This window comes from Pseudorca crassidens, chromosome 1, assembly GCF_039906515.1.
Source record: "Pseudorca crassidens isolate mPseCra1 chromosome 1, mPseCra1.hap1, whole genome shotgun sequence".
Classification (NCBI taxonomy): Eukaryota; Metazoa; Chordata; class Mammalia; order Artiodactyla; family Delphinidae; genus Pseudorca; species Pseudorca crassidens.
The window spans coordinates 12108544-12135218 of NC_090296.1; the positions used below are offsets into that span (position 1 = coordinate 12108544).

General features: G+C 56.2%; 1 protein-coding gene across 3 annotated transcripts in view; it reads left to right on the forward strand.

The window, feature by feature from the left end:
- The window catches only part of ITPK1 (inositol-tetrakisphosphate 1-kinase), a 161047-nt gene that overhangs the window by 86104 nt on the left and 48268 nt on the right, over positions 1 to 26675 (forward strand). For all 3 annotated transcript variants that reach the window (XM_067727199.1, XM_067727212.1, XM_067727209.1), the window contains one exon: positions 5837 to 5962. In XM_067727199.1, the coding sequence (XP_067583300.1) occupies positions 5837 to 5962 (126 nt within the window). The remainder of the gene's footprint in view (positions 1 to 5836; positions 5963 to 26675) is intronic.

The following is a 26675-nucleotide window of genomic DNA, read 5'->3' on the forward strand; positions in this document are numbered from 1 at the left end:
GATCTTTCTGGTGACCCGCCCCATCCAGCCCACCAAGTGTTGCCCCATCAGAATAAAAGACACTCCTGTCATCCAGGAAAACCCCATTTGAGGACAGGCCTGTGTGGTCACCCCCCTCGGAACCTGAGTTTTCAGGCCAGAAGCCTTGTTGTACTGGCACCGGTGCATGGCTCCTGCACACTTGCTCTGGGTTGGGCTCCATCCTAAGTAATTTACACACGTTAACTCGTTCAGTTCTCACAACAGCCTGAGTGGGGACCCATGAGAACGACACAGAGCTTCAATAATGTGCCAGGCCTCATAGCTTCACAGCCACTCCTAACAAGACCCGGCTGCCGAGCACGGTTGTGAAATGGTAACCACACCTACCTGATGTCCTCACTGGCCTCACTTGCGGCCTTTGCAGTTGAGAGGTCAGTTGCAGCCTGTCTGGGTGTTCAGAGAAGTGTAGACTTTTTTTAGCAGCCCAGGCCTCTGGGTAGAACACCTTGCATGTTGCATCCAGAGAGGATGAATGGCCCCCAGCGGGAGCAGGTGTGGGAGCCAGTTTTCCCGAGTCCCCAGCCTCGCCGATGAACCTGCTTCTTTTGTATCTAGCTGGTTATTGATCATGTCAGGGAAGCACGTGTGGGAGTTTGGGAGCGAAGGGAGAGCTGGAAGTACAGCCCAGAGAACCCTCCAGAGAGCTGAAACCCTGCCTTTGATCTCATCTCGGCACCCCACGCCCTTCCCCCATCCACACTCTCCCCTCTGGGGACTGTATCAGGGCAGACTAACTACCAAAGCCGCAACCCCAAATTCTTAGCGGCTTAATGCACTGAAGATTTATTAGTTGTTCATACCACAGCCCAATTCAGGTCCCCTAGGCATTGGAGTCTTCTGCTGGGTCCTCGGCTTCCAGCCTGCAGATCAGGCATGAGAGAGGGGCGGTTATGGGCCACCCCTCACCCTACCCCCCCCCCGCACCTTGCCCAAGGTGCCATTCAGGGGCCAGTGCTGTAGGAAAAGCTCTTTCGGCTGAGGTGGTAGCTTAGGGCACCTGAGGCATTTGGAATTGATAGATACAGGAGAGGATTTAATGCAGGTGAGTCCTGCATCTTTGCAGCTGCCCCCTCTACCTGGATTACACCTTCCTTCCGCTGCCCATCCCTGGAGGTCCCATTCTTCCTTCTCCCCTCCATGGCTTGATCTGGACACCTCCTCCTCTGGGAGGCTGTTTCAACCCTCTTAGCAGAAAAGAGTCACCCTGCTCTACGGAAGGTCCCTCCTCCCTGGTCTGCGTTGTTCACTCTGTTCTTTAAAGCTGCCAGCGCATTCAGCAAACGTTTACCGAGCTCTTGCCTGGAGCCCCAGTTCTAGGTCCTGGGGATGCCAAGCCCCAGCCCTGGTCTTTGGGGATCTCACAGTCTTGTGGAGGAGACAGAGGGTTAAAGAAATGCCTTTATACTTGGGAGTTACAGTGCAATCCTGGAGGGATGTGCAAGAGGGTCCTGGGGACACGGGTGAGACGAGGGAGCCATTAATTCTTCCTGTTTGGGGAGGGGTGAGTTCAGAAGTCTGGAAAAGGATTGAACTTCTGAGCTGGGACTTGGACGATGAGTAAGAGCTCACATGTGGACAGGGGGATGCGGGCTGGGGGACATCCCAGGCAGAGGGCTCGCTCTGGCAGAGGAGCAGAGCACCGCCCTGTGCAAGGTCTGGGGCAGCCGGGGCTGCATCCAAAGTGAACAGGTGCTCCTACGGCCGCCTGAGGCCCTGAGTTGAGGGGGCAGGGGTCGTCGTTTGTGCCTGGTGCACAGGTGGGGTCCAGAAAATACTTGTCGAATTAACAAGTGACCAAGCAGAAGCAGGAACTTGTCTGGAGGGCTCATGTGCCACATCTCTAAACGGAATGTTCTCATCCAGCCCTGGGAAGTGTAGTTACGACATCCTCATTTTATGAATAGGGAAACCGAGGCACAGAGCAGTTAAGTGACCTGCTCCAGCCCAGAAGCCTCTGAGCCTGGAGGGGTTTCCAGGCATCTGCTGTGCCCATTATCCCATCCTGTCTTCCTCGACCAGGTGGTGGGGAAGGCGGGGGTAGGCGGAGCCCAGCTCACCTTGGGTCCGGGCCTGGGCATGATGGGGTTGCTTGTTTTGGAGGTCAGAGGTGACTGTTAGGCCACCGGGGTCCGCGGGCCTTTGTCCCATCTCCTCCCAGCCCTCCCCCCACCTTAGTCTGCCTCACTGCCTTCTTCGCTGAGGAAACAGGGGGCCCTTGTTCCCTCCGAGTTCTGAGTGCTCACAGAGCAGCATCCAGCGTTGGCCTCACAGGAGGGCGTGAATTGGAAACGTGGCGCCTGCAGACCCCCTCTGGCCACGGCAGGCGGCCCTTTCATCGGGACGCCTTGTGACTGGCTGAGAGGGACCCTTTCTGAGGAAGAGAACAGGTCCCTGGGACAGTTCCCTTTTCTGCGAACGGAGTGGGGTCAGAAAAACAAAATGGCACAACTGAAGTGAGTTCACTTCCACCCGAGCCCCCATCCCCACTGCATCTGGGAAACGAAGCCTCTGAGGTGCCTCCCCTGCCCCAGGGTTCCCTCCTGTGCAGCGTCCTCCATCTGAGGGTCCCTCAGCTCTGACACCCCCCCTCCTGAGGGTCCTCTCTGCTGCGGTCCCCCTCCTCTGCAGGGTCCCCTCCTCTGTGGCGCTGCCTCTCCTCCCTCCTGAGGGTCCCTCCTCTGCAGGGTCCTGGGTTCTCTCCCACGTGCGCCCAGAGCCTGCTGAGTACCACTCCTGAGGATGCAGCCCCAGAGGGCCTTCTCCCCCTTCCCAGCCAGTGGAGAGAGACTGCCGGCTCCTTGGGGTAGACCCCCTCAGGATGACCAAGGCTTGTCTGGTCCATTGAGGAAAGGCAGTGCTGGAGGGCCATTTATTTATTTTATTTTATTTAATTAATTAATTAATTAATTAATTTATTTATTTATTTATTTTTGCGGTGCGCGGGCCTCTCACTGTTGTGGCCTCTCCCGTTGCGGAGCACAGGCTCCGGACGCACAGGCTCAGTAGCACATGGCTCACGGGCCCAGCCGCTCCACAGCATGTGGGGTCTTCCCGGACCGGGGCACGAACCCACGTCCCCTGCATCGGCAGGCGGACTCTCAACCACTGCTCCACCGGGGAAGCCCTAGAGGGCCTTTTAGAGCCACTGACAGCACTGCTTGTGCCCCAGCAAGGATGCTGCAGCGATGCTGAGGGAGACCATCCAGGCCTGACGTGTGTCCTGATTGCTGTTCTCGTGAAAGGGTTTCACTGGCACAAAAATGCTTGGAAAATACACAAAGGAAGGTGGCCGGCTTCCAAAACTCAACTGTTTACCTTCAGTGGGGCGGCCGGGAACGTGGGGAGCTTATTTTCCAAACAGCCCACGGTTGTCAGGTCTACAGGCCTTGGGTGATGCCAGGCGAGCGTGAGCTGAGGGCATTTCCTGCCCACCTCCTTCCCCAAGCGCACTGGGGCCCCAGGTTCCTCTCAGGGGCCGACTCTGTCCCCTCTTGCTGCATGGGAAATGTTCTCTCTGGGATGGGGTTTCTGAGGCCCGGGGCGCCCTGCCCAGCATCACCATGTGACCCAGTTCTCGTCCATCCGTGCCTGTCTTGGTCTGAAAATATTGGCTTCTTGTTTTGGTGCCTGTCACAGCGGAGCCGCGGTTACAGCACAAATGGGCTTGTGTCTGTGGCATCTCTGAGAATGAGCTGTCCTTTGCCCGTGTTCCCACTTCCCACCGGCGGCTCTGCCTTCCTTCCAATTCTGCTTTATTCTGGGAAGTGGAGTTGGATGGGAATGTAATAATGAATCCGCGGACAGAACCGGAAAGGTCCTTGGAGTTTCCTGTTTTTTATCCAAGGGGAAACTGAGGCCCAGGGATGCCGCTAGGCTTTTGCACGGGCCCCAGGACACCTAGCAGCTTGGCTGCGGGCTGAGCCCATTGGTGTCACTGTGTGTCCAGGCCCCAGCCGGGCCACCTCCCACCCGTGAGACCTTGCCCGGTCATTTTTCCTCCTGGGCTCTAGGTGTCCTGGTCTGTGAAGGGGGACCATCACCCCCAGCTCCTGGCTGTGCTGTGAGGACAAATGCCGTTTCCCTTCCCCGTCCAGGAGTCCCAGAAGATGGGCAGCTTCTCAGCTGGTCTCATTTTTGCTGTTTTGTACACAGGCTAGTCACCACGGGGAAGGATCGGTGTCCTTCGGTATTTTCTTTCGGTGAAGTCCATGGGATTTTTTTTTTTTTTTTTCCAAATAGGTAAAATCCCTTAACATCTTTCCTGGCAGACAATAAAAAAGAGGAGTTAAGGATATCAGCAGAAAAGAGCTGGCACATTCCGAACCCTTGACGGAAAAAGAGTTTAAATGAGGGAGGATGGCAAGGTGTGGGCAGGGTCAAAGGAGCCAGCGGGAAGTGGTGAGGCACCCCGAGAATGGCGGGCTGTCACCACCCCAGGCCTCAGGGGACTAGGGGAAGGGAGAGCTTAGAGACAGTGGTGGTCGTGGGAGAGGGGCTGCCCCGCGCAGTGGGGACGGTGGGAGCAAACACCCAGGCTCCTCTCCCCTCTTCTGCTGGTGTCTCCAAATGGCCGGACTCGGCCAGCAGCCAGAGGACAAGGCAGCTGGGTGGTCGTGGCTGTAGAGGACAGCGTCCCGTGGCACAGGGCAGGCATGGGGCGTGGGACAGGCCCGGCGGCAGTTCTGCCTCTGCCCTCTCACCGTGAGGTCCCAGGCAGGTCTCAGGAGTCTGTGTCTGTGGAATTCCTTCTCACTGTGTGGTTTGAAAATGAAAAGAAACGAACGGACATACGTTTTTAGCACAGTGTCTGCCTAGAGCTGTCACCGTGATTTCTTTATGAACGACTTTGAAACAAACAGCCGGGAATCCCGGAGGGAGGCCCCCCTGGGGGTGGGGCTGAGGGCAGGGATGGCGCTGGTGGCCGTCTCCGGCCTCTGCTGAGGCCACCCAGGGCGTCAGCCAGGTGCCGGGCTGGCGCCGTCCCCTCCAAGGGAGCGGGCCACGCAGCTGGTGGCGGCCGCGTGCCGGGCGGCAGACATCTGGCCAGTCAGGAAGCTCGGTGTCAGGCGGCCCCGGCTGTTGGCAGGTGCTCCTGTCTTGGGGGTCAGGTGATGCCGACTGTCTGTCAGCCAGCAGCTCTGGCTCCCCCCGGGGCCCGATCTTCCTAACCCCACGCTCTTGAAAAAATAAACACGCCCCCCCAGTGGAGCCGTGCCTCAGGGACCCCAGGCAGCCCGCTGCCCCCTCACTTTGTCATCATAGGCCCTGATCTCAGTGTGAAGTACGAGCTTCTGGTCTCTCAAAGCAGCAGCTCTTAGATTCGCGCAGATCACAGCTTTGTGGAGACTGTGTGTAGTTTTGTGGAGAGAGCGTCCGCTTGCCTCTCAGTTCGGGTCTGGCCGTGTGACTTCAGTCGTTGGACTTGACCTCCCTGAACCCTGGTGTCCCCACCTGAAAAACCTGGGTGGTAGGGCAGCTGCAGTGTGGCCAGTAAATGCTTTCACAGCGACTCTCCCTCGATCCACAGAAACTTCGTCACCCTGATTCCACGTGTGTATTTTCTGTGTCCCGGGCTGCTTGGGGCTCGGGGACAGAAGTGTAAACACAGGGCCTGCCCCGGAAGGGCTCCAGGTCCTCAGCGAGTTCATCCCATTCGTCCCGTCCTGTCCCACGAGTGCCAGCCCTCCTCCTGCCCCCTCTCCGTGCCGCGGGGACGTGCAGAGGAGACGGGATAGATGGGGCAGCGGGCTCAGGAGCTGAAGTTGTTCTTTTTCTTTGTGTCTCCCGCTTGTAGCTGAACCTTAGCCGGCCAGTCGAGGAGCAGGGCCCCCTGGACGTCATAATCCACAAGCTGACCGATGTCATCCTCGAAGCCGACCAGAACGACAGCCAGTCCCTGGAGCTGGTGCACAGGTTCCAGGTGCGTGGAGGGTGAGGCGGAGGCCGGGAGTGGTTCTGTGCATTTCCAGAGCCGTGGAGCCGCCTTGCCGTGTACTGTGTACACACGGCTCTGCCACCGCCAAGAAGACATGGGCTTGTGGTCGGGCACTTCCCTGCCGGGGCCTCCGTCCCGTCGGGGGCGAGACGGGATTGAACCAGGGCACGGTTGGCACCCGCTCTGCCCTCTACGCTGAGAGACCTGATTTACCGATCTGAGCACTGCAGAGTGCGCACGTGCCTGTGCGTCCTCAGCGACACACAGCCGCAGCCACAGGCGTTGAGTTGGCACAGGGGCGGAACCCTCTTGCCACCCCTGGAGAAAGGCACCCCCAAGGGCCTTTGAACTGGAGCGGCTGCCCTTGGCCCCTGAGTCCTGCCGTGGTGGAGAGCCCCTCTCCGAGCTCACGGCTTTGACCCTGAGTGCCCATCTCTGAGCTGGGACCAAGTCTTCTTGGCTTTTCCCTTCTCCCTTCCCCGTTTCCCCAGCAGCCTGGGTCCTGACCCCACGGTAACCCGCCCGCCACCTTGGGGGGGCTGCCATTGCCGCCGCTGACTTGCCCTGTGTTTTCTGTGTTGTGGACAAGAGCGTGATTCATTCCTCAGGAAAGCGGCTCGGGGGTCATGAAAAACAAGGTCATGTTATCAGTGAAAATGCAGCTGAGAGAGAGAGGGCCTCCCTGCGGGAGGGATGCTCGAGCCAGCGCTTTGCAGTGTGTGATAACCGGAGGGTTGACGTCCTGTCTTTCTTTATCAGGACAAAGGGGACTCTCATCGCCACATAGCAGCCCTCCTGCTGACAGCATTTTCTTCCCCCATGTGTCCAGGGTCGGTGGCCTCAGCCTCCCTCACTTCCCTGTGGCTCTCGCCCCCTTCTTGACGGACTCTGGCAGATTCCCGCTTCCCATGAGCCCTGGTGGCCCGTTTGTGGCCCTGCTGGTGTCCTGTCCCACTCCCCCACGCAAGTGGGGAGGTGCGCTGTCCACACGTGGTGCCCTGAGGGCCTTTGCCTGGCCAGCAACCTGAAGTCTCTTCCGCTTCCGTGGGGCTGGGAGGCCGTGGGGAAAGGCGTGTTTGGGCTCCTCTGTGAGCTCACCAAGCCTCAGTTTTCTTAGTTGTAAAATGGTGTTAGTACCAGGAAAACCTCATACCGTGTCGGGAAGAGTAAACAACACTATGCGTATGAAGTGCTTCACCCGGTGCTCAGGCCCCAGCCAGTTGGTGGTCGATAGCAGTGTGATCACATGACCCCCTCGAGCCTCAGTTTCCTCTTCTGTAAAATGGGGTTGCTGCTAGGTCCTACTTCTTAAGGTGGGCAGGTGGCTATGAGAAGTAAATGTCTTTGAGTATGTAGAAGTGTCTAATGTTTGCTGAGTTCTTACAGCTGCTCCCACCACTACTGCCTGTGTCATTACTTTCTTAGATAAAGGACTGGGAGTTAGGGAACAACCAACCCTGGGGGGCCTCCCATCCCCTGCTCCCCGCAAGCACACCCACAGCCCACGGCGCAGGGCAGGTGGTGGCTGAGCACTGAAGGGGAACTTGGTCCCCTGTGTTCCTTTTCTTGTGCAGAGAAGGTTGGAGAGCATGTCAGGCGGCATGTAGGGACGAGCAGCTTCAAGGGTTTCAGCCACCGGCTGCGTTTCCCAGGGAGGTCTCGGCTGGGTCCCAGGAGTCTGTCCCACCCGGGGCACACACAGCAGCCGGCCCTCAGATGCCTGAGGTGACCTCAGGATAACCTTCCAGCCTCAGTATCTCCGGGATAAATTTTCACTGCCATCTGTGCTTGAGCATGAAGTGGATATCTGCTAAGGCCGGGACGTTTCCTCTTTTGCGAAGAGCACGCTCCTTTGGGGAGAAGGGTGACAGGCTGCACTTTGCACAGGCCCCGAGAAGAGAGGAGAGGGGCAGGGGCCGGTGGAGAGAGGGACTGAGAGGTGCCAGGTGAGGCCTGCTCAGCAGCACGCAGGCCATCCTCCCGCCACGGGGCCCCGGGCTGTCGGCGCTGACCTGGTCTTCCCACCCTGCGCGAGATACGAGATTCAAGTTCAGAGCCAGGCCATAGACTGACACTTGACCTTGACCGTGCCGTTGTTTTCAGATTCCTGTTTTAATATTTATTCTCGGGACATGAACAGGGAGGCACGGGCTTAGGTGCGGGGAGGGGCCCAGGGTCAGGAGAGGCAGAGGGACGTTCAGATTTCAGAGACTGCGAAGCAGGTCCCCGGGCTTGGGTTTGCAAAGCTGGCCTTTCTGCATTTTGTTGTAAGCAAACGGAGAAAGGTGGTTTGCCCCAGAAGGGGCTCAGCTCGAAGGGCCTTCACCAAAGGCGATACTCGGGTCCCTGGGGAAGTGGCTTGGGGCTGTGTGGGTCAAGATAGATGAGTTTCTGAGATGTTTCTGACAGCCCTAGAGCATTCCGCCCATGGGATGCTTCCATTAAACCTCCAGGACCCAGGGATGGACAGGAGTTCTCAGAGCTGAGAGGTTATGCTTTTTTTCTGGCTGCCCTTGTGGACAGGTTGGGGGTTGTGTGTCTGGAGCTTATGCAGATCACTAAAGCTGGTTGCCATAGAAATCAACTCCCAAGCTGCCACCTCCCCCCGCCCCCCCACCGAAAGGAATACTGGCCTCGAGAGGGCTTGGCGTGGAGAATGATCAGGATGATTCAGTTGTTTTTCTGCGCCAAGGTTCTTGTGGAGCCGACGGCTTGGTGCCGCCGAGGCTCTGCCCGAGATTCAGTTTTCAGGGAACAGACCTGGACAGAGGCCCCCTGGGGTGGTGGGAGGGCTTCCTGGCCTCTAGAGCTGCTTCTTCCGGGGAGCGACCAGAACCTCCTCACTGTGGCATCCAGGGCCAGCTGTCAGGTGTGGCCCGGGGGCCGAGGGGGGTGGCCCTCCTGCTGCTGCCCCAGAATCGTTCGAAGTGTTACGGTGACTGTATTCCATGAGTCAGGTGGCGCTGTCTGGGTGGGTCTTCCTGGGGTTTCCCTGAATGAGCTCGGAAGGAGGAGGTTTGAGTCTAAACTGTCGCCTCTCCTCCCCATCTTCGTTAGCTGGAAGGATGTTAAGTGTCCCCCAGATGGTCCCTGGACCCCCTGTGTGACCACAGGGACAGCTTCCTCTGAAGTGGCGCAGTGCTTGCTGAGCTCCGTCCACAGGAGCCCCCAGCCCGGAGGGGAGGCCTCGGGAAACCAGGAACTGCACTCGCAGACCCCAGGGTCATGCAGTAGGAGACGCGCAGACCTGATCGCCGCTCATCCTGACTAAAAACTCTTTCACACCTTTTCATTACGATGATAGTGAAGACTGTAGCCTCTGACGTGGCCCGTGAGGCCTGCGGTCTGGCCGCGGCCTCCCTCCCCCCCTCCCCAGCCTCATCTTGTCCCACCCGCCCCTTCCTTGCCTTGCTGGCCCTCCTGCAGCAGCTGCTCAAGCTCTGAGCTCTTTTCCACCTCAGTGCCTTTGCACAGGACGTTCCCTTAATTGGAATTCGTCCCCACCCCCAGCTCTCAGCTCAGGTGTCCCTTCCTCAGGGATGTCTCTCTGATTACCTGACTTAGGACACATTCCCTGTCCCAGGCCCTTAAAACTTTGCACCTTTCCTTCCCTCTGTTTGGAAGTTTGTCATTCTCTACTGGTTGCTTCTGCCAGTCTCTCCATTTGGGGATTATAGCTCCGCAGGAGCGGAGATCACGTCTGCTTCAAGCTCCCCGGGTATCCCCTTTGCCGCACACAGTGCCTGGTACGTAGGAGACATGTCTACGTGTCTGTGAAGTGGAAGAGCGTCGTGGGTGCGGGGCTGGTGCAGGGCGCCCGTGCGGGTCAGGGGTGGGAGAAAGTGGCTCCAGTGGGTAGCTGGGCGGGGGCGGGGAGGGCTCACGAGGCAGACAGCACCGCCTTTTGGGTGCATGTGGACCTCCCTTCGGATGTGGGGACCTGCAGGACCATAAGAGTGGAGACAGTGCTTTTCACACCAGGCTGTGGGGCTTGGACTTTATCCTGAAGGCTCAGGGTGGGAGCGATAAGATCAGATTTAACTGGAACGAGAGACCCTGCTTAGGAGGGGGAATTACCAGTGCAGGATGAACTCCGAGCAGTGGGGACACTGTGGTCATTGGAACCTGGCAGTTTTCTGAGATGGAGAGGGACTCATGCCATTGGAGGCTCAGCAGTGGCCCCTCCTCACTCCAGGGCCCCTGTGGTCCTGAGCGTTCCTTGCTCAGCCGTGAGAGGCCAGCCTCTGAGCGGTCCGGCCCGGCCCTCCTGGGCCCGTGCAGGACGATGCTCTGCCCCCCTCACCTCTCGGGTCCCGTCAGCTGTTTGGTTGTATGAAGTGGATCTGGGAGGGTGCTCTTCCCTCGCCGCGGGGATGTCGGCAGAGAACGCACACTTTGCACGTTGGGTCTTCGTCATCATTACCTGAAAGGAAGTAGCATTTCAGTAGCCCAGCTCCCTACCCCCTACCCCTTATCCTTTTAAAAAACAAGTTTATTGAGATGCACATACCATACAATTCACTCTTTCAAAGTGTACCATCCAGTGGTTTTTAATGTATCCACAGATGTGTACAACCATTACTACAGTCAGTTTTAGAACATTTTCATCACCTCAAAAAGAAACGGTGTACCCTTTAAATGTCACCCCGTGCCCACCCCAGCCGTAGACAACCACCACTTTCTGTCTCTATAGATTTCCCCGTTCTGGACTTTAATATGCATGGAATCGTATAATACACCATCTTTCGGAATTCCCTGGTGGTCTAGTGGTTAGGACTCCACGCTTGCACTGCCGAGGGCACGGGTTCAATCCTTGGTTGGGGAACTAAGATCCCACAGGCCACGTGTAGAGGCCCCCCCCCAAAAAAAGACAATACCATCTTTTGTGACTGGTTTCTTTCCCACAGCATAATGTTTTTAAGGTTCGTCCATGTTGTACCGTGGATCTGTGCTTCTTTCCTTTTCACGGCTGAATAATATTCCAGCGTATGGCTAGACCACACTGTGTCTGTCCAGTCATCAGCTGGTGGACATTCGGTGGTTTCTGTCTTTTGCCTGTTATGAAGAACGCTGTTGGAAACATTCATGCGCATGTTTTTTTTTTTTTTTTTTGCGGTACACGGGCCTCTCACTGTTGTGGCCTCTCCCGTTGCGGAGCGCAGGCTCCGGACGCGCAGGCCCAGCGGCCATGGCTCACGGGCCCAGCCGCTCCGCGGCATGTGGGATCTGTGGGATCTTCCCGGACCGGGGCACGAACCCGCATCCCCTGCATCGGCAGGCGGACCCTCAACCACTGCGCCACCAGGGAAGCCCTCATGCGCATGTTTTTATGCGTGCGTGTGTTTTCATTTCTCTGGGGTGTACACCCAGGAGTGGAATTGCCGGGGCCGGTGGTCGGTTGAGGAACCGCCCGACCGTTTTCCCTGGTGGCTGTACCATTTTAGGTCCCCACCGCATGTAAGGGCTCCAGTCTCTCTACATCGTTGCCGGCGCGTGTCTGACTTTGATTTTAGCCACCCTAGTGGGCGTGCACTGGTGCCCTGTAGCTTTGAATTGGTGTAAAACTCCCCTGGCAGCCATGGTGTCAGGCATTTTTCTGCGTGTCTGTCGAACACTTGTGTGTCTCCCTTGGAGCCCTCCTTATACTCTGTGTGCAAATGTCTAGAGCCCTCAGATTTGCCTTTTTCCTCCTCCAGACTGTTGGGCGCCCACAGCAGGGTGGTTAGGAGCGCTGATAACTGGAGCCCTTGCCTGGCCTCAGAGCTGGCCTCCCCACTGCTTGCTGGCTGGCCTTTGGCATGTGCTCAGTTCCCTCATCTATAAAAAGTGGACAGCCATCGTCCACACCTCGCAGGACTGTGGGGGGACTGAGTATGTTAACACGTGTCCAGCCCTCAGAGCACTGGTGATCCTCGAGGCGTGAGTTGAGAATCTGCTGGGGCCCGGCCCCGGGGCAGGAAGCGGGCCCGCAGGTGGCCCACTGCTCCCTGGCGGTGTAGCTGCAGGCTCCAGTGTCCTCCTGAGATGCTGGAGGACGTCGGAGGGGGTGACTGTCAAGACCCCTCCCTCTCCATTCTGTGGGGACTGGCTCGGCCGCGCCGCAGTAACAAGCAGCTCCTGGGACCCAGCACAGGCCTCATTCTGCCCTGTACCGCACACCCTCCGAGGGCTGGCTGAGCTCTGCTGCACGTCTGGGACCCGGATGACGGGCAGCTGCTGACGGGTCCTGGTGGTCGAGGGAAGGGACCTCAGTGAAGCTCGTCCTGGCTCTTAGCTTCTGCCCCAAAGTGACACAAGCTGGGGACTCCTAACATTTCAGTGGCCACACGGGTCCTCCAGGCAGGGATCAGGGAAGTAGGAGCCGCCTGCAGGCCGGGGAGCCGAACATGGTGAACAGCAATACACAGGGCCCTTTTCTTCTAAAAAATAAAAAGGACGCTTCAACAAGTTAACATGCACGATGCCCTCGGCCCCGAGTGCGTGCAAGCGTTCACCACTCTTACTGTTAGCGCCTGGCGTGTGAGAACACGTGTAAAACACTCTGCCCAGCTGGAGCACTTAGTGACCACTCAGTTGTGTCAGCTTGTTCTCATACCATGACGATAGTCCAGCAGCCTTATCTGTGACTGTCGGTTGCAGCCAACTTGAGAGTGCTTAGAGAAGTCAGTGAGACAGTGATTATGAAAGTGTCCCCAAGTAAGAGTTGTGCTCTGTGACAGGGGGGTGGAAATATGGACTGTCCTTAGAGGCAGGGCCGGGTGGCCTTCAGGGGGACTTTGGATACTGTGCCTGGCTCCACCGCTCACCAGCTCACCCACCTGGGCCTCGGTTTCCCCGCCTGCCACGCCAGGAACACACCAGGATGCCAGCAGAAGACGGTGGCATTGAGAGCAATGGTACCCAACCCCAAAGGCCATTGCCGTGAACAGCGGTGATCACCTCCAAGACCACAGCTCCGTTTTACTCCGAGACCCCTCTGGCTCCGAAATGATTTCCCAGCTGTGTTGACTCAAACCCTGTCGACCTCAGATGTTTACTGAGCAGCTGTCAGCATGGGGCTCTGTACTGTGTGCTGCAGGCGCAGAGGGCAAGTAGAAGAAACAACAGTTTTTGTTGTTGGAGGCTTTCTAATCTGATTAAGAAGATGACGTCTAAACCTATCAAAAGTTAAGTGAGTTTCTGTCTGTCTTGGGGGCAGTGCCTGGTGGCATGTGGGCCTTCTGGACGGGGGTCAGAGCCCTGAGCACCAGGGAATGATTCAGGCCGTCACCATGGAGCCACGGGAGAGGCCACCGTTTCCCGAGCACATCCCAAGTGGCCCTCTCTGTCTTGGGCACTCCACATCATCTGTCTCATTTGATACTTCTATATCAATCCATGGGAAAAATGGAATCACTTCCCCATTTTTTTAGATGACAAAACTGAGGCCCAAGGAAGTTAAATCACTTGCCTACAGCCAATCAGTAAGAAGGCGGCTTGTGCCCTTTTCAGATATGCTTCAGAGGGGCTTTGGCCGGCAGTGGACGGACCCTGGAGGGTTGAGAGCCAGTGATTCCCGGTCCCTGTCTAGCATTGCTCTGACATCGGTGGTGCCACACGATGATAAAATGTTGGCCGGCAGAGGCGAGGGGAGGCAGAGCCGGGCAGATCTGGTGGCCCTGGCCTGAGGACAGATCCTGTCCCGGGAGGCTGTGAGGTCAGCCTCCCCATGACTGCTGCCCTGGGTCACGAGGCCCCTCCTCCTGTGGCGGAAGTGGCCGCACAGTCCACCCATTGTGCGTCCAGGCCAGGCCAGCGGGCAGTGGCTGAATCTCTCATTCTGCCCCAGGGAGCTTGGGGCCATTTAGGGCCATTGAGTGTCTGCAGGGCCTTTCCCTGTGGCGGGGGAGGCCAGCCCCCCAGGAAGACGCACAGCTCTATGACCCTGCCTGTTACCTGCCCAGAGCAGAGATGGACTTTGTACAGCACTGGGTGGGGCGGTGGGAGGGACGGCCACGCGAAAGCCTGAGCTCACCCGGCGCACTGGCCGTGGTCCCTCTGTGTGTATGCGTGGACAGTCACCATTTCGCAGCTCAGGGTTGGAGGTCTTCTGGGTTTTAGCAATACTCATGTTTGCTACTAATACATTTTCCCAAAGTCATAGGGAAAACCTGTGTATACACATTTCAGGGTTCCTGAGTTCGGCCCTGTGGACGTGTTGGGCTCCTCGAGTACCAGTATCTGGGTTTTGGAGATTGGGAACCCCCACCAAGAGGTCTGTAGTCCTGTGGGTTCTTTATTTCAGGAACGTCTACGGCAGGAAGGTGTCTTCCACTCTCCTCCTGGCCTCTTTGGGGCCATGACTTCCTGACTTGCTTCTGTGCCACCCATGTGGTCTGTGTGCCCACGATAAAGGCCCATGTGGTTTCTTTTGACTTTGTGTAATAAATCACAAAGTCTCTCACCAGCCGAGAGTAAAGCTGCTCTGGTGGGCCACGGGCTGGGCCTCCGCTGACCTCCGTCCTCTGGAGACGGACAGAGTGAGCCACGAGGACCTTCTGTGAGCCCCTCCCACGCTGGGTGGGGTCCATGCCCCCTGCCTCAGGCCTCACACACTCCCTGGCTTCTAGCCCCTGACCTGGCCAGTATCTCGCAGTCTCTCCATTGATCCATGAGATCATTTGTCAAATAACCACTGTGTCATTCATTCCACAAGTCTTAATTGAGCACTTGCTGTGTGCCAGGAATCCTAAAAGACATCGCAGATACAAAAAATAAGACAGGTCAGGTGGATGCAGCCCTTTCCCCACGGAGTGTGTGTGTGTGAGGGTGTGGGTGGGTGGGTGTGAGTGAGGGTATGTGTGGGTGTGAGTGTGTGGGTGTGAGTGAGGGTGTGTGTGAGTGTGTGGGTGTGTGTGTTGCTATAGGGGAGGCAGGGTTGATGCTAAGAAGACACAAGTAAATGGAGGAAAAGCACCGTAGTCTCCATTTATGGTAAGTTCTAGGAAGAAGAAAAATCAAGACCTGTGGTAACAGGGAGGGTGTTATCACCTCTCTGAGGAGGTGACACTTGAGCCAGGCCTAAAAGGCCTAGTGAGCAGGGGGCGGGAGTGAAGCAGGCGAGGGGCTACGTCTGCCAGGCCCCTTGGCGAGACGGGCGCAGAGGCCTGCGGACCTGGAACGGGCTGGTGCAGCTGAGCGCAGCAGCGGCGGGAGAATGTGCGGACCGAGGGTGCGCTGGCTGCCACTTCGAAGAGGGCTGAGGGTGGGTGTGCAGCGGGAAGCGAGACAGTTGTCGCAGCACTAGGGGTCATTGCCAGGGTCACGGCCGGCAGCAGTAGCTGTCTCTGTTCTCTGTTCTGCTGCAGCCAGAGGCTGGGAAGGCGGGGTGGCCTCGTGCAGGGGTGAGGCGCCCAGGCCTCCCCCGGCCCAAGTGGCCCCGCGTCCCAGAGTTCAGCGGCACACTGCGAACTCTGCTGTGGCTCCAGACGGCTCCTCTCTCCCCGCCAGCGGCGCTGGGGTGCCCCAAGTCCTGGCTGTAGCCTTGCTCACCCAGCAGGGCAGGAGCGGGCGCCTGCGCTTGCTCTGGGAACTGGGAGTCTGACTCCGGCTGAAGGGCTGTGGCCCCGGCTGGGCGGGCAGAGCCGGCCTGTGGCCGGGGTCCTGGGAAGCAGCCTGCAGGCAGGGGCCACTCCCCAGTCTCACCTGGACAGGTGTGTGGAGAAGGCGCGCATGGTTAAGACCGGTGCTTAAGGAGTGAGGGGCTGCTGCTGAGCCGGGGCGGAACCGAGCTGCTGGGACCAGGCAGCCCCTGTCCACTTCTCACTTCGCTCAGCTGTTGGCTGTGACACCTGGTCACATAACCACTGGGACCCCCTCCGGTCCCGACAGTGACCCCTGAGTGGAAAGGCCAGCCTGTCCTGGTTTAGTGTCAGCTGGTGAGGAGATGCCTTCTCCTGGCTGGCACCCAGCCCCGCAGATCCCTCCCCGGTCCTGGAGGTGTGTGGCCGAGGTCTCTGTTTGCCTGAGGACCTGAGCAGTGCCGTGGCAGTGTGACAGGGCATGTGACATTTGTCAGGTGCTCAGCCTGGCCGGGCACCTTGCCAGCCTCCCGCTGACGGGAGGTGGAGAACACGTAAGTTTGGTGCTGAGGTCTGGGGACAGAAAGGGAGGTATTGTTCTCGTCGGGGGCCTGGAAGCGGGGGAGAAGGTGTTTGTCGTCTCAGATGGTAAAGTGTTCCGTTTCCTCCCCGCCCCCTCTTCCTCAGCGTTCGGGGTTACACTTTGATGGGATTGCTTTTCTTCATGGACTTATTGTGAGCTCTGTCAACCACAGTGTGTCGTCCCCACGGGGACCCCGGTTTTCTCTCCTAGATGGCTGAGCGAGACGCATGTCACCGCAGACCGTCTGGGAAGATGACTCAGGCGGATGGACAGTCGTGGGTGGCATCCGGCCTGGAGATGGGATGGGGGTGCCTGTGACCCGGGCACACTGGGGCGGGTGTGCAAGTCACACACCCAGGATGCTGGGGCCCAGCCCCGCCTCCACAGGTGCTCTGCTTCCCTCCCCCCACCCCCCATCTGGAAGGGGTTTCCCTCTGCTCCGTCAGTGGCGCAGATCGCATCCAGTTCATTCTAGAGCCTGGCGCCTGGGTGCTCCAACCTCTTCTTGTCTCTTCTGAACCCCTGGTTCTGTGACTTTTGTTCACCCGCAGGGACAGTGGGGCGTTACTGCTGGCGTTCTGCTCCCAGGAAGCTCCCCAAACGCTCCAGTGTTTCTCCCACCTTCTGCCCCCGGGACAGTGAGTTTAACCAGCCTATTCATGCACTGTGGTTCTGGTGGATTCCGTAGGCATGGCCTTGCCCATGTCCCCTCCGTCTGGCTCTCTGCCGTCTGACGTAGGTAACACATGCACATGCAGCAAATTCAAGGAGCCTTTTCCCACCCCTGCTGCCCGTCCAGCGCATCCCCGTGTTGGGGGCAGCCATGGTTGCAGCAGCCTAGAGCCTTTTTAGGTGAGTTCCGTGTACATGAGCAAAGACGGTCTTCCCGTCCTCACACAAAGCCATTATTCTGTGTGATCTTTCTTGGAAATGATTTCATATCAGTCCTTCCTTCATGCTGCCTTATTCTTTTTAATGGCTGCATAGTATTCTGTTAAATGGCCTTAAATCCTTTTCTTAACCATTTCTCTACTGATAGACACTTAGGATCATGTTTCTGATCATGTTTCAGAAACATGCTGCAGCAATTAAGTATCTTTGTACCTATATCTTTGTGTGCACGTGTATGGAATTATGTGGGATAAATACCTAGAAATAGAAATGCTGAATTTATGTAGTCTTAATTTTGGCTGTTGCCCAATTTCTCTCCATAGAAGTTGGGCCAATAACACTCCCTCCAAGCAAGTGCTGGCCCATGTCCCACCACTTTGGGAGGTGTTTCTAATCGGTTGAATTTGGCCAAGTTGCAGAGAATCGGAGAGTGCCGGGACCCTAGCAATCACCTCCTCATCCTGTTGTTTTTTTCCGTGGGGCACTCAGGGCCCTGGGAGGGGCAGTGTCTGGGCCACCTTGCTCCTGTCTGGTGCTCGTGCACACCCTACCTTTCTCCTCTGTACTCCCTGTGCTGCAAGGGCCTGACCCCCCGGGCCTGAGCTCGTGGGTTTAAATAACGGGTCTGAAAAGCAAAATAGGCCGAGGGGCAAATTGCATCGTCCTTTTCCTTTCAGCAGCTCTGCCGGATCAGAGACAGCATCGTGCCAAAGGTCGGGCGGCATCTCTGTCCTTCCTGAACTGCGAAGCCCGGCGCACGTGCCCCCAAGGCCGGCACTGCGCCTGACGCGCTGCCCAGGCCTCGTCCCTTCCAAGCTTGGCCCCTTAGCCTTGCACACCTCTAGACGGGTCACCGCCAAACTCAGAGCTGGCTCGTCCCTCCCCGCCTCGGGACCCTGTTGCTTTAGGATCAAGTCCAAGCCCCTTGGCTGGTCTGTCTCCAGCTGCCTCTCCCGCCTGTCTTCACCTATGTCCACTAGCCACGCGGGCCCCTCCCCCCATGCCTCTGTCTTTGGAATGTCTTTTCACGCGTCCCATGCCTGTGACCCTTTGTGGCTCAAGGTCATTGATTTCCAGAAACCCTCTCTCCCCTCCTCTTCCCCGCTCTCCCACCCGCTCCCCCATGTGGCAACCCTGCCCTACTCTGTTATCACCAGTCACCCCCGCATCTCTGTCCACTTACGAGCCCCCAGTGAGGGTGGGTGGGATGTGGCCGCTCTGAGGCTGAAGAGGTGACCCCCTCCCTCCCAAACACACAGACACACCCATCACGGGCTCTCACCCTCCCTGGTCTCATGCTGTCTGGGAGGCCTCAGGCTGGGGGCACAGACACCTGAGATCTCTCTGGAATACAAACGAGGGTTGATTAAGACCAAGGCATCTGCTGGGTGGAGAAGCCCCCGCTCTCGCTGGGAGCCATTTGAGGAGAGTTAGAGAAGCGGCAGTAGGTGAGGACAAGCCGTCTAACTTGCCAGGCTGAGTCTGTGAGGGCTGGAGAGTCATCTGGTGACTGCAAAGGACAGTCTCAGGGTGCGTATGGGCTTGGTTGGGCTAGTGAGTGGGTGTCTGTCCCCGACATGGAGCCATTATCTGTCACGCGTGCGCCCGTCCTGCTGGCCTTCTTCCCTCTGCTGTGTCCTACCCCCCTGCCAGAGTTGTCCTGTGCAGTCACAGTGCTGTGCACCTGCATGAGGGCAGCAGGCCCTGGGCTCCCATGTAGCAGTCTGGCTCCATCAGGCCCAAAGAGCTTTCTTTCTTTGTTTATCATGTCACAGAATCAAAGAATCCTAGAACCTAAAAGTCAGAAAGGATGTTAAAAATACATTATTCTGACTCTCTTGTTTATAGACGAGAAAACTGAGATACAAATAACTTGTGACCTTCAGAAGTACATGTAAAGCTAATGGTGATTCCAGGACTTGAACCCAGATTTCTAGACTCTGCCTTTGCCTTAACTTTCACAGTGCCTCAGGGTCCTGGTGCTGGGGTCCGGACTACCCTGGTGCTGCAGCTGGCCTGAAAGGGCTGGTCTGCCAGTGATGGGAAGGCAGAAGCCTTGGCTGGCTGGCTGTCAGGGACAGTTACACAGGTTGCACACTGAACAGCTCAGTAGGCTGCAGACGGCTCCCTGTGTGGCTGGACTCAGCGGTCCTGCCCCTAGTATGTACTGGATGGTGCCACAACCTTCTCTTGGCTCCTGGGAGCCTGCTCTCAAGGTTTAGCCGCAGGAATCTCCAGGCGCAGCCCTATGCCAGAGCCGGCTGCCTCTTTAGACCCTCAGCCTATGATTCTTGAACAGCCACGGGTGGCAGGGTTTAGCTAGGGCTGTGGCTGCCTGGCGCACTGTTACATCAAGGCTCTCGGGCCTAGTGTGGGTTCCTCAGGACTGTCCACGGTGTGTGGTTTTCTGTGAGCTCTAATGAACAGGCAGGTATTCTGAGTGGTGCCAGGAAGGCTTTGACTCAGAGACATTGGGTCCTGGCCTCAGTTGATTACAGGCTTCGGTGGTCTGCCCAGAAGATTTGTTAGTTGTCCACCCGGAAAACTCTGCTCAGCCCGGCTCATGACCTCATCCTCACCTGCGGCTGCCCTCCCAGCGACCGGTCTCGCTCTCGGCAGAAGCATATACTGTGCCTCTGAAGGTGGGATCGCTGGCGACACTGCTGCAGTGTTAATCCTCCCTCCACGGGGCCCATTCCTTCACCCAGCAGTGTCCACAGTGGCCCTTCTGTGCGTCGGGCACGCGTCCTTCCCTTGACGCCACGCGGATCCTCCTCCCAGAGGCCGCTGTGGACTCCGGCGTCCGGCCATGCCATTTGTGTGCTCTCCTGAGAAGTGTCTGTCTTCAGTTGTGTTAGTTTGTCTTGATCCCAGATCGGGGACAGATGCAGACTGGCCCAGTGTGGTGGTCCCTGGGGGCCTTTGAGTGAAGAGTGAAGCGGGATGCAGACCCTGGGGTGATGGGAGAAGCAGATGGGCCTGCAGCCTTTCCTTTTTTTTTGCTTTTCCTGTGCTGCCACCAGGCGCAGTGTGCCTGACCTCACGGGCTGAACCATCAGGCTAAAGGCCTCTAGGCTAAAGACTTGGCCTGGCAGAACATGAGAAAGGCTTACTTTTTTCCCTTTTAACATAAGTTTTAAAAGAAGGTTTTTAGATCTGAGAAAATGTAAATTTTTTTCACGTCACAAAATTATTTAGTGGCACCAAGATTCTAAGCTTCTAAGGCTTCTGATTCCCAGTATAGTTTTCATTCCACTAAACCTCCATGACTTGGTGCTTAAGGAAAGGTTCAGCATCACCACATGGTAACTGTGTGCCCACGTAAAAGTACCCAGTCTTTTTTGTTTTATGTAAATAAATAGCTAATGGAAAATTAAAAAAAAATTTTTTTTTTAAAGAATGAACCTGAGTGATCCTGGCTAGAGCTAGAATTGAGATGCTTTTCTTTTTACCCAGGTTTGCTATGCCTGTTTCACTGACTACAAACTAGAGGGCTCTGGAGCCAGATGGTGTGGGCTCAGGTCCCATCCTGGCTACCTCCTAGCTGGGGGAGCCTGGGCAACGTACTGAGGTTCTCTGAGCCTGAGTTTCTCTGTCTATCAAATGGGGCTGCTAATAGGACTTACTATATAGGGTTGTTGTGAGGAATATAGTGTCAGTTGCTGCAGGTGTAGGACATCGTCCTGCACTTGGTGAGCGTTTAGGAAAAGTTAGCTGCTATCATTATTACTGTTGTAATTATCAATAATAGTAACACATCCTAGCATCTTGCCAGGACCTCCATCATGGTGTCAAGACTTGAGGAACTAGAAGCTTCCCGGCTTTCACCTCCCACTTGGTGTGGAAGGAGCTCGTTAAAAGGCCAGCCTTTGTGCCATCAGCTGAACGCTCTGGGTGCCGGTCATGCTCTCAGGAAGAGCCAGAAGGAGTGAGATTATGCTGAGTAAGCCCCAGGTCACCCCCTTTCCTGTGAAAGCCCCCACGAGTCATTTTTAACAGCTACAGGAAGTCATTTGAGTTCTTCCTCAGCACGCGCCTGGTGGCTGAGTGTTAACTGAAACACCCTGATTCGTGGGCTTCTGGGAACCTTCTTGGAGAGTTCTGTGCGTGGTGTGTGGGGTTCATCTTGAGTGCCCATGCTTCTCTACTTCTAGAACCAAGTGATAATCAGGATTCTGAAGTCCCATTGGGGTATTTAGCACAAAAGGTGGTTGTAATTCCCAAGTGATCGCCGCCGTGATCGGTGGTGGTGGCTCCCAGGGCCGTGGAGGTGGTCATGGTGGAATTGGGCCCCGTTTTCCACTTTATTTATTTATTTTTTGGTGGTACGCGGGCCTCTCACTGCTGTGGACTCTCCCGTTGCGGAGCACAGGCTCCAGACGCGCAGACTCAGCGGCCATGGCTCACGGGCCCAGCCACTCCGCGGCATGTGGGATCTTCCCGGACCTGGGCACGAACCCGCGTCCCCTGCATCGGCAGGCGGACTCTCAACCACTGCGCCACCAGGGAAAGGCCCCGTTTTCTACTTTTGATCCACTCCACATGGGAGGCTGGAGTCCCGGACCGGGTAAGCACAAGGCAGGCCACACTGCAGAGCAGGGACTGCAACCCAGGGCCTTGCTGTTTAGTCCAGTGCTCGCTTTCTCTCCGTGCCCACCTTTTTTTTTTTTTTTTTTAAATTGAAGTATAATATATACAGAGAAAAGTGTGCATATTGTGAATAGCTTGATGAATTTTTGCTACACACAGATACACCGTGTACCGAGCACCCGATGAAGCAGTAGAGCAGTGCCGCTCCCCTGAGCCCGGCCCAGCCCAGCCCTGCCTGGCTCTGCCCTGCCCTTTTCCTCTCCTTCCTCAGCCTTGGGCAGTGGGCTCCCTTCCTACTAGTGCAGAGCTCCTGTCCTGCCCCGTGACATTCTCTTCCCGGGGTGGGGAACAGGGCCACTGGAGGGAAGGAAGCCAGTTACCAAACCAAGAGATGGACCTTCTCCAATAAACTGGGCGCCGTCAATTCCCTATTCCATGAATGGCTTCCAACCTGGTCCCCACCCCCCGCCACTGGTCCTGGCCAGCAGGATTTTGGTGAAATTCTCCCTCCAGGCTGCAGGTTAATGCGCAGAATGCTTGGCAGGGAGCTGGTGCTGAGCTCACCCAGCCCTGCACGTGCCCCTTGTTAGCATTCGCCGTGCTGTTCCCTGCCCTGCCTCCGCCGGAGACTGACAGCACCCCAAGAACAGGGCATCAGGCTCGCTCCCGCTCTGGGGCTTGCATAAGCGCCTGCTGGATGTGAACCCACGAAGCCATCTTTCAAACAACCGGCCACCCAGAGACCCAGTAGGAGACTCTGCTCGTTCGTGGGAGGTCCAGGCAGCTCCCAGCCTCTCCATCCTCCTCCCACCGCTGGCCCCAGGCTTCGGTCCTCTGTTTCCTATTCTAGACCTGCCCTACTGAGTTGTGGACAGATGAGGACTGAAGCTTACAGAGGCCCCACATAGCAAGTGGGGAAAGCAGGAATTTATGCGGGTCTGGTGGCCTCCAACTCCTTCCTACGCGTGAGACCTCTTCCCAGCAATGGCCTTCACTTGGCAGAAGAGGAAGCTGAGACCCAGAGAGGAGACGGGGCTCCCAGCACTCTGTGTGGTGGCCCTTCCTCCATCCTAGCTCGCCTTCCTCCAGAGGCGTAGATTTCCAGAGCCGTCCATCAAACCTGAATTCCCAGTCCTGCCGTCAGGGTTAGAGGCTAGGCGCTGCCCGGCTGGGCTCTCAGGGGCACACGTCCCAGCAGGCAGCCTTCCAGCTGCTGGGTCCCGAGCGTGATGAGGTGAGGCCGTGCCCGGGCACTCCCTCACTCCAGAGCACCAGGTCCAAGGCAGGTGGCATCCTGGACCCACATAAGCGCCTGCTGTTAATGCTGGCCGGTTTACCTATTTTTTCTTGCTTGTACTTTTGGTATCATGCCTAAGAAACCATTGTCTAATCCAAGGTCACAAAGATTTACACCAGTGTGTTCTTCTAAGAGATTTATAGTTTTAGCTCTTACCTCATAGGATTTTTATGTTAAAAGAAATAGTACTTGCCCACCGCTTTACCCAGTGGCGTGCGTGTAGCCAGTCCTGGGTGAATGGTAGCTGCTGCTATTCTAAATTATTATCAATTATGATTATTTATTATCATCTTTACCATGAGTAACTCTCATTGTGTTTCCCATCTGGGTGGCGGCCTCCTGCTCCTTCCTGAAAGATAGTGTTGCTGTTCGGACTCATTTCTGGCACAATTGTGGGTGCAGGGAGTTGAAGAAAGGGAGGACCTCATTACTTTCCCCACTCCCTCCATTTCCCCCCAAACTTTTTGTTTTGGGAAATTTAAAAATGCTTGAGAGGATGCTGCAATGCACTCCCCGTACGTCACCCAGCTTCACGAGTCAGCAGCTCGTGGCCGCTGTGCTTTCACCTGTGCCTCACCTACTTCTTCTTCTTTTTTTTTTTTTTTTTTTTTTGCGGTATGCGGGCCTCTCACTGTTGTGGCCTCTCCCGTTGCGGAGCACAGGCTCCGGGCGCGCAGGCTCAGCGGCCATGGCTCACGGGCCCAGCCGCTCCGCGGCACGTGGGATCTTCCCAGACCGGGGCACGAACCCGTGTCCCCTGCAGGTGGACTCTCAACCACTGCGCCACCAGGGAAGCCCCCTCACCTACTTCTTTCCCTGTGCCCGGTTATTGTGAAGCAGATGCTAGACATCATATTTAATCTGTAAATTGTTTTAGTACACATCTCTGAAAAATGAGTCATCCCTTTTTTTTTTTAATTGAAGTGTAAGTTGATTTACAATTTGTTGATCTCTGCTGTACAGCAAAGCGATTCAGTTGCACATATATATACATCCTTTAGTATTCTTTTCCATTATGGTCTATCACAGGATATTGAATATAGTTCCCTGTGCTACCACTTCCTAGAAAGAGACCTGCGGTGTTTTGGGGGAGTGGGCCAGAGCCCTGTTACCTCCTGAGGATCCGGGGGGTGGATGCTGGGTGCCTTTCCTGCTTCCCTGTGAGGAGCGGGCTGGCCAGCTGCAGCTGGGCTCTGTCAGGACCTGAGCCGTCTGCAGAGGGTTGCTCGCTGCAGCCTCGGCTGCCCTGGGCTGGGGACCGTGTCGTGCTCCGGTTGCTCCCCGCAAGTGCAGAGGTGACCCGCCCCCCTGTCTGCCAGGCAGCGGGCTCAGAGATCTTAGGTCGGGTTGGGCCCTAAGGGTCTGTGTGCTGTAGAACCATGAGAATCCTTTTTGCTTTTGTATCTACCAACTCTTCTCTTTTCTTTTTTCTTTCTTTCTTTTTTCAAAATTTATTTTGGCTGCACCGTGCAGCTTTCAGGATCTCAGTTCCCCAACCAGGGATTGAACCGGGGCCATGGCCGTGAAAGAGCTGAGTCCTGGGGCTTCCCTGGTGGCGCGGTGGTTGAGAGTCTGCCTGCTAATGCAGGGGACACGGGTTCGAGCCCTGGTCTGGGAGGATCCCACATGCCGCGGAGCAACTACGTCCGTGAGCCACAGCTGCTGAGCCTGCGCGTCTGGAGCCTGTGCTCTGCAACGAGGCCGCGACGGTGAGAGGCCCGCGCACTGCGATGAAGAGTGGCCTCCGCTTGCCACAACTAGAGAAAGCCCTCGCAGAGAAACGAAGACCCAACACAGCAAAAAAATAAAATTAATTAATTAATAAATTCCTACCCCCAACACCTTAAAAAAAAAAAGAAAGAGCTGAGTCCTAACCATTAGACCACCAGGGAACTCCCACTACCAACTCTTTTCATATCTGTCACTGTCATCTCGTTGTCCATGGCAGCTCCCTGAGATAGGTTTTATTCACAATGTACGTTTACACACAGGAAATGAAATGTCAGAGATTAATTCCAGTTTCTTCTTCACAGACATAAGGTGGCAGAGGCAGGATTTGAACTTGGGACTCCCACCTGCATTTTCTATTAGCTGAGAGCAAATCCTTGTGTCCCACTCCTTCTCCTTTCCTGGCCATACATGGAACTGCAGAGGAAATGGTATCTCTCATGTTCATCTCGGTTCATCTCTCATTCGACTCAGATTCTCAGTGGGGAAAACTTGACCCCTGCCCACTCCTCCCCAGCCCAGCAGAGGGCCTGGTGCCCCCTCTTGGCGTCATCACCCCATGGGCCTCGGGGGGCGGGGGCACCTGGCCCATCTGTGCTCCTTTGTCAGTATTCTCTAGACTTCTTCCTGGCCCTGCTGACCCCGAGCTATATATCTCTGCGTTTCCCTTGCTTTAGCTGCTTAAAGCCAGACTCTTCCTTGTGAACTTCCAGGATCCCTTTCTAGGTGTTTCGAGGCAGGCTGTCTAACAGAACATGTGTTTACCATTTGCCATGGAGACGGTTTGGGCCTTTCTTCCTCGAGTGGTGATAAAACGGTAACAGGGCTCTCACCCTTCCAGCAATTTGTTTGGCAATTCTAAGAGACCTGTGGAAAATGCATGAAGCCTGCGATACAATAGATAAACTGAAAGGCTCGGAAGAAAACCCGCTTGAGGATGATGGGGCGATTGGAAAAACTCTTTCTTTGCCCTCTCCATCCTCGTCCCAAAAGAGATCATGTTTAGGAATAATTCCTCTGTTAATTCTGATGCTTTCATCCCGGGTCAAAAGCTTGTTGGTGCCTGCTTGTCACATCTTCCCTCTTTTGGTTTCTTCTAGCTTCTTTGGCTTCAATTCACGTCTTAATGAGTCTGAGTTCTCTCAATAAAGGCCGCTGCCCTAATGCACAAAAGTGGAACCAGAACCAGCTTTGTGTTATCTGCCAACCATGTGGACATTCTTCTTGGTACTGCGGTGGGGACATCTGAGGGCGGGTCGTGGTGTACTGGACCTCGGTGGCTGGGGGAGAATTGGGCCAGCCCATCGAAGCAACGTCTCTGATGTCGCCTTCCTTTTGAAGGAAAGCAGTGAGCTTGTGTGTGTCCCTGCCATTACCTGTAATGCCTCTACCGGTGGCTGCCCGTCCTGTTCTAGAACAGCCCCATGTGTGTGGCCTTGAAGTGTGTCTCCTAAACACTCCTCCTAGGTTTCTCCAACTTATACTCGCAACTCACAGACAAGGAAACCGAGACGAGAGAAACCCAATGGCTCACCCGAGGTGACAGCGGAAGGTGATCACAGCGGGAGACTGGGGTTCTTCTTTTCTTTCTTTCTTTTTTTTTTTTTTTTTTGCAGTACGCGGGCCTCTCATTGTTGTGGCCTCTCCCGTTGCGGAGCACAGGCTCCGGACGCGCAGGCTCAGCGGCCATGGCGCACAGGCCCAGCCGCTCTGCAGCATGTGGGATCTTCCCGGACCGGGGCACGAACCCATGTCCCCTGCATCGGCAGGCGGACTCTCAACCACTGCGCCACCAGGGAAGCCCTGAGACTGGGTTTCTTGACTCTCAATCCCTTGTTCTTCCCTCTGTACTGCACTGCTTCCTGGCAGTGGGTGGTGAGGGCATTGCAGTGCTTTCAATTCGTAGCCCAGAACGTGAATTCATTGGCCAGATCCGGTAGGGGAAAACCTAGAAGGCTGTCATTCGTCCAGTGTTGTTTGCACCCTGCACGATGCCCTGAGCGCTGTGGATGCTGTGAAGTTTGTTGAGTGGATGACCTTTTAACATGA